At 40.0% G+C, this 9,381-nt stretch overlaps 1 protein-coding gene across 2 annotated transcripts in view; it reads right to left on the reverse strand.

Moving 5' to 3' along the window:
- LOC116850209 (myrosinase 1-like) overlaps nt 1–7,752 on the reverse strand; it is a 43,087-nt gene extending 35,335 nt beyond the window's left edge. The window contains exon 1 of one of the 2 annotated variants that reach the window (XM_032828203.1): nt 7,730–7,752. In XM_032828203.1, the coding sequence (XP_032684094.1) occupies nt 7,730–7,737 (8 nt within the window). In that variant the 5' untranslated portion in view covers nt 7,738–7,752. Of the gene's footprint in view, nt 1–6,621; nt 6,642–7,729 lie in introns of those variants that run through there. The other variant, XM_032828210.1, reaches the window with a different exon arrangement.
- Nucleotides 7,753–9,381: the final 1,629 nt, after the last annotated feature.

Here is a 9,381-nt window from a genome sequence, read left to right on the forward strand (position 1 = left end):
TCTCTCTCTCTCTCTCTCTCTCTCTCTCTCTCTCTCTCTCTCTCTCTCTGTCTGTCTGTCTCTCTATCTCTCTGTCTCTCTGTCCCTCTCTACATATGCGATAAAGTCGTGCGAATATTTTTCATATTGATTATTTCGACTTGTGCGAGATCTTCTTTATTTATGTTTAATAAATACGCGCGATATTTACTGTAGCATTTTTCATTCACTGTATGCTTTAACACGATTTAATCCATATTCTTTTCGTGCTCTCGCAATGAAAAAGAGCGCTGCTCGCGATGAGACGCAAAACGATAAGGCGCATTCGCTGTTTTTGCAATATAATTCGCGTGCGAAACGAGATAGATTTCCCGTGGGGATGTTTCTACGTAGGCTGCTTTTATTCTTGACTAAGTATCGTGTGACAATCGATGTATTAAAAATTATTATCTTTGAATGATGGTACAAGCCAGTCTCTCTCTTTCTGTCTCTGTCTGTCTCTGTCTCTTTCCTTCACCACCTCTCTGTTTACCTTCGTTTAGACCGAGTTTAATTTCGCACTTAATTCGTTGCGTATGTCGTAAAAGAAAATAAAGAAACGATTTTAATTATGGGTTATTGAAGTTTACAGTAATTTTCGTTTTCGTCCATTATATCGTGCGTGATCATTCGTTAATTAATATCTCGAGATTTATTGAAAATATCGCAATGTACGTTCTCACAAAAATTGCAGAGAAGAGTTTGGGACACCCTGATAGACTCGCCTTATTACGAAATCGATATCGGCACAATTACGACGATAAATATTACGAACGAATGTTGCGCTTTGTCACACGTGTCCGATGAGAAGATACGCTCGCGCCATACGCCCCGACTTCTTCCTGATGACGGGACGAAATTGCACGCACGTAAGATACGAGCGATAATCGAGCGTCGCGTTCGTGCCGATTTTAATTATGGGTTATTGAAGTTTGCAGTAATTTTCAATTTGCACACTGAAAAAAATTATTTGAAATTATTACTAAATGTATTTAGTTATAGAATTTAAGTAAAAATTGGATAACTAATATCAAATATGATAACAACAATTCAATATATAGTAGATTTGGTGTATGATTTTTAATCACAATTAAACAAAAAATCGTTATTTATCATCAAGAAATTCGTTAAAATAATTAAAAACTGTTATTAAATAAAATAAAATAAATTAAAGTAATTAATTAAAGTAATTAATTAATTAAAATTATTAATTAAAGTAATTAAAAAAAGTAAGCGACTTGTCATGTTGCAAAAGGTTAATTCTAGGACTCAAAACATGAGTAAATTTACCTAAACCAACTTTCCAAACGTTACCATCCTTAAAACATATGTTTCCTCTTTTTATTATAACTTTTTCAACTTCAATGAGTCGCAGAAACATTAAGAGATTTATATTCCTCGATGTTTTTTCATATAAATTAAAGGAAAAATAGGATTAAGTTTCAATCATTTTTCCAGAAGAGAAAGTGAAAATGCGTTGGATAAATATTTTTACCTATCTTTATTCTACGGCTTACGTAATTTTTTTATGTTCAAGATTGTAAGGGTAAAAAAATATCAGCGCACACATATAAGGTATTCCAGATTCTTCTCCGCAATTTTTGTAGAAACGAATAACGGATTGAGATGAACATAAAAGTCTCATACGCTTTGCGATACTCGCAATAAATTTTGACATATTAATTAAAGAAGATTAGTGAATGATCACGCGCGATATAATAAATAAGCCGGAGTAGCGATATGTGCTTATACTTTAAATAAAATTGAACAAAAAAGTTCTTTATTATTTTGCAAATAACCACGTAGATTTTTAGTTATTAATGAAAGAAAATTGTCACATAATTTTGCGCGATAATGCACAAATATTCTTCAATTAAAATATAAAAAAATCCATATAGTCCATATTTGCAAAATGGTAGAAGACTTTTTTTATTCAGTTTGACCTAATGTGTAATCGGCTGACGACGCCACTACAATTCGTCCATTATATCGTGCGTGATCATTCGTTAGTTAATATCTCGAGATTTATTGAAAATATCGCAATGTACGTTCTCAAAAATTGCAGAGAAGAGTTTGGGACACCCTGTATAGACTCGCCTTATTACGAAATCGGTATCGGCACAATTACGACGATAAATATTACGAACGAATGTTGCGCGTTGTTCCGACGAGGAGATACGCTCGCGCCATACACCCCGACTTCTTCCTGATAACGGGACGAAATTGCACGCACGTAAGATACGAGCGATAATCGAGCGTCGCGTTCGTGCCGAAGAACATCGGCTACTCGTCCGAGTGCTCTCCAACCGGCGGATAATTACCGGTGGGACGTTCGGCAAGTGGCTACGTTTACGATAATACACAATGTAATTCTCATTACAGCGCAGAGCGCGTCGTTCGCCGGCAGGAGGATTCGAGGTACGTGCTCGCGCGAAGGAGACGACATTATTGCATCCCGCAGGACCTTCTACGAAATGGGTCAGGAACGCCCTGTGGCTTGTGCTCAAACGCGATAACAGCCACTTAAGCATTGTTCCCGGCACGATCGAAGGTACCTCCCGAATCGTCCACAATCTCGACGGAACGATCTCTCTCGGGAGAGGACCACGTGGGGCGTTATGTCGATCGATCGCGGAAAAGTGAATCGAGTACGCTCTTTGAAGAGCGCGATGCGACGTGGCGAATCTCGCGGAGAATCGGCTTGAAAAGCTTGTTGCGGTGTTATCGAGTTTCTCAGTAGGGCTCGATTTTTGCATGGACAGTCCATGAAAACGAATCGCTATGATAACTAAGTGGCTTCGAGTGTCAAGGGGACACGTTGAGTGCGAGCAATCACGGTGTTCATTTTTTTTTTTTTTATAAAGAGCCCACACCGTATCACGGAGCCGTCGAGTTCCCCGAACGCCATCGCAAATTTGCCGGCTCATTATGAAACATAAATTCCCGACGCGCTTTCGAGCGTGCCGAGCCGTATAAAAGCGCTCCTCGCGGGGATGACGAAATTACGGCTGGGAACTTTCCCCAAATGTATGTAAATACGGTTTGCTTATTCCTATAATACGACGAGCACACAGTGCCAAGCGTATACACCGACCTCCTTTCAGTAAATGGTAGTTATGCAAAGATCCGACGGAACAGAAATATCCAACGGTCGAAACGCACCGCGCCGCGAAAATTAGCGCAATTAAGACACGGCTTTTGCGCGGATTTGATACACGAATAGTTGATTTGAAATCGTCGAAATGTGAACATAGTTCTCTCGTCATGAAGCATAATTTATAGTGAAGAAAAAGAAGTTAATTTAAAATTCATTACATGAAGAGTAATGATTCCCCTTTAATCATATTATTATATCCGCCGATTAATGAACGCGATTATTAATAAGTACCGATTATCAAATATTAAAACAATTTGTGATATGAGTGAACACCGCTTTCGTGCAAATTTCTCCATCTGATATATCGTTGGTCAAATCAGAAAATTTTCCGACTCCAATTTTTTGCGATATTGAAATATTCGTTTTGCTCGACTCGTCTCGAGATTCTACATCGTTCAGAAATCTTCTGTAGAATTGGAGTTTTGTAAGTTAGAAAGTTCTCAAATTTTTCATTCTTTAAGCCGACGTTATCACGTAACCATATTAATAGCGAATTAAAATCCCGAGTTAAAATGCTACAGGAAGAACTAATCCAATCGCACTTAACTTTTCTAGAGATATACTGGCTCCCTACCGCCGAGGCAAAACAAAAGTAAGTACACTCTAATGGGAATAAGAGTGAGAAACTTTCTTCCCTTTTCAAAGTATGAGAGATTGTATCAGGAGAAATGCCAATGCTTTATTTTTCCACGTTATTGCGAACCATCACGAGCAACAAGGAAGCAATGTCCCGGCGGAATAAGAATCTCCGAGGATCCTCCGTACTCGACAAAGGGAGCGATCGATCAGATCAGAACTGTGGCTACTGCTGCAGTCTGGCCTTGATCATAGCGATAGAGAGACCCGATATAAGTAGCCAATAAGACGGCAGTTGCCGCACCGCTCTTGCCCACAAATTAAAACTATCCTTTCCCGCTGAATCCCCCTTCGCTCTTGTTCTTCCTTCGCCAGTGTCGCCAAGTAATATGTGTCGGCCACTGAGACAATAACCAGCAAGATTTTCTTTGTAATGGAAACTTAAGGAAAGACAATTACGCGAATAGCTTTAATTGCGATTTAAAAAAGAAAAAGAAGAGAAAGAATCGATTACGAATCTCACGGCTGTTTCAGAAAGAGAAAGAGAGACAGAGAGATTATTTTCAACTCGTCATCGTAAAGAATGTTTATCGTAATAATTCAACCGATTATATTGCCATTTTGAGTTACGTAAATTTTGATAAACGTTTTATTTAGATTATAGTCCAATTGACAAATCTCGATGTTTCGAGTGCGAGGCGTCATTATACGTCTCATGGAACGATCTTCCGTTGTGCGAAGGGAAATTTGCATTCCAGTATCATACGTCAACGTATGATAGCGTGGCGGGAATACCGCCTCTTGTAATAATAAGATAAAGCGACGCATTGTCCGTTTCCGTTGTACTATTGATAGCGCCCACCAAAGGCCTTTATAAAACAATCATTCGCCTTCAGAATAGCGCTATCACTGTTACCAATGTCCGCCTTTACCTTTGTCTGTTAGCTCGCTGATGGATTTTTGGAAGCCCCGACACTTGCCTATTTTTCAAAAGTCGATACGATGGACATCCGTTCGGCGCGCATTGTGCCCGACGGCCGTCTGTATGGCACAAGAAAATCTTCCTTTTTCCGCCGCCGCATCTGAATGAAGTTTTATGGGAGCGGCGAAAAACTGACGAACGAGTTATGACGTACCCTCGGTATTGTGGTAAAACGTATATCTCGAAAAAAAAACGCGCTGCGTTCAAGCTGAGGTCGCGCGATCGCCGCATATAGTTTACGGATAGTTAATTTAACAATTTTGCCATCGCTCGTATCGCACGTCAATTTTACCGTCGATACCTGCGGTTGTAATAACTTTGAAAAGAAGCGTGCATTGAATAGGTTATGAATGTATATGCTCGCATCAACGTCAAGAAGCTATATGAATATAATCGCTATCCGTTAAGTGCGCTTCCATGTTTCATATATCCTCCTATATGTATATTTTGCAAGAATATTTCTCGTTGATGCAACTACGAAACCACACGCACACATACACGCACACACATTCGTGCACATGCACTAGTACTCGTACATCCACTCTTACATAGAAGGAAGCTACATAGATAATTTATAACTTAATACGCTCAAACAAGAAAAAAGGACCGCGGATGTTAAGGAAGATGTACGATAGCTCCCTTTATTTTTAGTAAGTGCAGGATTTAGTAATACGCTAGTAATGTACTTTGGTGATATGGAACAATGTGTCGTTTATCTAGATTAACGTAAAAAACCTTGCCCTTTTTAATACTGAGCAAATTTTTATACGAGCGTCACAAAAATCCTGCAGTAACGCGCGTTCGCGCGTGTTTCTTCTCGCGCAAGGTGTCTCAAGATTGTCGTTGTTTTCAGACTCTTTTAAGCAACTCGGAATCAATTTGCCGGCAACGGTAATTTTGTTACACGCTATTCACTTTTAGATCCTCTCAAGTTGGGACATTAAATATTGTTATAAAGTGAAATTAACATGAGATAAAATCTTAAGAATATAATTATTTTTCAAGTTTCATACAACGGCATCCCTGACGGAAATGAAAAAGTAAAATAAAGTACACTGAGAAAAAAAATATCTAAAAATTAACAAATATTTATTTTAAGTGGATATCATTAATATATTTTTTAAATCAAAATTTACTTTATTTAAACTGAATGTTGTTTACTCGGTTTAAATAAATAATACTCGGTTGAATGAAGAGAACTTTAATTTAAGTAAATATGTTAATGGTATCCATCTAATAAATATTTGTTAATTTTTAAATATTTTTTCTCAGTGTATCAAATGTCTAATAAAACACTTTTCCTCTTTCGTTCTGAAGAGTTCCGAAACTTCTTCTTTCAAAAAAGAGTTTAGATAAAGTATTATTAGACATCATTTTTACCAGGGATCTCTGCACTTTCGATTAATCATAATTTATGGACTGACAGATAATGCGATGTTCTTTATAAATGAAAGTTAATTGCGAAGCGCTCGGATAATTTAGACAGAGGAAAGAAGAAACAATGGTGCCGCGATATTCCGTACGTGGTTTTACGCTGGTTACGTCGCGTATCGTGCATATTCGTGTTATCCTTGCGACGATGATATGCAGAAACACCGTGCATTAACGTGACAGATAGCAGCGAAAGTTATATATGCGTTGATGCGAGGATTTCGTGCTCGAGGTCGCACGCGATGTATTACATGCCAAGTTTGCATTTGTGTTGCTTCCACCTGGCGGTGGTTTGAGTATCCCGTGTTTACATGGTGATACACGCGTCGCTATCTCTGCGGATTAAAGATCACAGAAGGATGTAGTAAGATCCGCTTTGCTGACAAGGTACACCGTTAACGAGAGGGACGATGTGCGAGCATAGCGCGGAATTATTAAAATCGCGGCGTGTACTCACCATCAGATAATTATGAAGAATTAACATCCAACACATTGTCACTTCAAGCGCGATTATCTCCAGACTGTACACGCGTATACGACCAGAGGAAAAACTCAGAAACACTCGACTCGGCAACAAGCGCGAATAATATTTTCTGTTTGCGAGCGACGTACGTGGTCAGACTCATCCCTACGTATGTCAGCCAGGCTTCTTCCTGCGGTTCGGCAAAACTTGGCGCTTTGCATAAAAAGCACGGGGCGGTATTTGGCACGTTGAATGCCAGCGAGGTGAATACTGGGCGATATACGTGCAAGAAATCTTGACTGATGCCGGAGGTGACAATTCGAATACCAAATAGACGGCAAGCCGCGTTTCGTGTCGCGGACGAGAGAGGCGAGAATCGTGATGGAAGCGAGGGGACGGGTCACGAGGAAACGAACAGGAAGATCGCAGGAAACGCGCTCGCTCTTTCGAAATTAGGAACTTCCTACTCGCGAATATTTCCTCCGTTCATTATTTATCGGCGAGTGCGGAAACGGCGTGATTTCGTAAGAAAAAGCTCTCTCCAAGTTCTCCTTGGATCTCCATTTGTACGATTGTTATCTCGCGAACGTGGAACGCTCGTGGGACGCTCTTCTTTTTCTCGTCGCCGGGGACGGATCTTCTCTCGTCATCGATTTCTCGTGTCTCGATTCATGTTGTTTCAGCGTGCTCGTGTTTGCCGACCAAAGCTGCATACCTGCCGGCAAACGGCTCCGACAACATCGATGCGTAATCGCATTGTCATTCCCATTAAAAACTCGCAAAGTTATTAACTCGCCCGTAAAACCCGGCCGTTGTTCCAAATGGCGCAACAATATTTTCCGAAAAGCACTGACGATCTCCTCCCGCGGATGTAGCAGTGTTTATCGATATTAATTACGAGCGATTAAGCGGAAAGTGAAACGAGCTATATTCGCTGTTATCGTCACACTACGTCGCGTGGGAGGGTGGCGCAGCTTGGACGGGGGGAGATGGAGAGGAGGAGGAGGGAGGGCGACGTGGAAATGCATTTTTGACGGCCAAGGTCGCGATTGACGTCGCGCGCGGCTCTCTCGAAGTTCTCTCGAGACGAAAGTTCTTATACCTCGTCATGAGAGCTCTACAGGTGCACTAACGGCAGCTTCGTACACATGCGCCCTCGCGTCGTCGTTCTCGTCGTCGTCCTCGTCGACGGGGGATGTACTCCCCTGCAGGGGCTCGCTGTATAAACAAGAGAAAGAGCAGTCATAAAGAATCGGCGTCTCTTGGGCGCACGCGGTAACGTTGGAAACAAGATACTCTGCGCTTACATAATGCATGAGAAAGAATATTTACTGTTCCATCGGCGGGTATATGTGAATGCGTACACCTACATGTTGCGCCCGTGTGTACACTTTCAACGCCGCCAGTATGTCATTGCGGCGCGCACCATTCGGCGTAATATCGCCAAGAGTTGACGCTTTACGACGAACCTAACGCCTCTACAAGCTACAACTACACAGGCTTAAACACATCGGCTCGACACACACGCTACGTTTCCGCGGCGCAACTTCACGCGTAATGCAATGCGGACTGCACGGCTATTCCGAGATGACAAATCAATCCAGCGTTCCGACGAAGGAAATGGGACGCGACTATAATTTATACTAGCAACAAACAACGTGTTTAACGACTCGCGACTCGATACTCGTTCTCGTTTCGCCCGATACGACACTCCGCAACGTCAAGAACAATCGCAGCTTTTCTTCTAGCGAATTTTTGCATTTTATAACCTTGGCGCAGCCAAGTTAGAAATCTATCTCGTTAGAAATCTATCTCTATGTGCAGTAAGCAAACTAATAAGATAAGAGCGAGGTAAGAATTGAGATAAAAGAAGTTATCAAGAGTTGACTAGTGAGTCGGGTCGGATGAAGGAGAAGGCTTCACGGAGAAAGATGGCCGTTCGAGTGAAAGAACAGAAGAGTCAGTCTCAAGACGTGCCTCAATGTAAAAGGACGTGCTCATTGTATTAGAGATCTTTAAGTTGAATTTAGGAGATTAGTAAGATAGCCTTATTATGTTATAATATTCCAAAAAGTGTATATATATCGTGTATATAAGTGTAATATATATATATATATATATATATATATATATATATATATATATATATCTGTTGGTTCTTTTAAACCTGAGTCTGTTAATTTATATGTTCCAGGAGAAAAACCTCGTGAACTTTCCACGTCGTACCTAGGCTATTCGAGATCCACCGAAGATTTACTTATTTATGAGTCCTACGTGTTCTATGAGCTTTATATTTGGTTTAAGACTATACACATGATTCTGATTAGGTTGTTTACAATCAGTTATCTGGTTTAAAAAATGATATAAAGTGATATTATCGGGTCCTAATTATTAACTTTCAAAATGGACTGTTGTTTTCGTCAATGTAAACTAGACTCATGGGTCTATTACATCCGCGCCATAGTAAAATAACATTAATATGTGCTTAGAAAATTCTTAAAAAATTTACAGAAGTTCATTTTGAAGTATTCATTAAATGCCCAAACCACTGAATTAAATAATAGTTTATTTTAAATATTTGTTTTTCATTGCTTTCTGAGGATAAATCGTTTGTTAGCATGGTATAACTAAAAATATTATGGTTTCTCAAAATTTGATTTATAAAAAAAATGCTTCGGAAGCTCTATAGCACAGAGCTTAACAGTTAATGATAAAAATTATACTAATTGTCGCTTAAAAAAAGATAATTATTAG

The sequence above is a fragment of the Odontomachus brunneus genome, unplaced genomic scaffold (genome assembly GCF_010583005.1).
Source record: "Odontomachus brunneus isolate Ranch 3 - 2012 unplaced genomic scaffold, Obru_v1 Obru_scaffold_137, whole genome shotgun sequence".
Lineage (NCBI taxonomy): Eukaryota > Metazoa > Arthropoda > Insecta > Hymenoptera > Formicidae > Odontomachus > Odontomachus brunneus.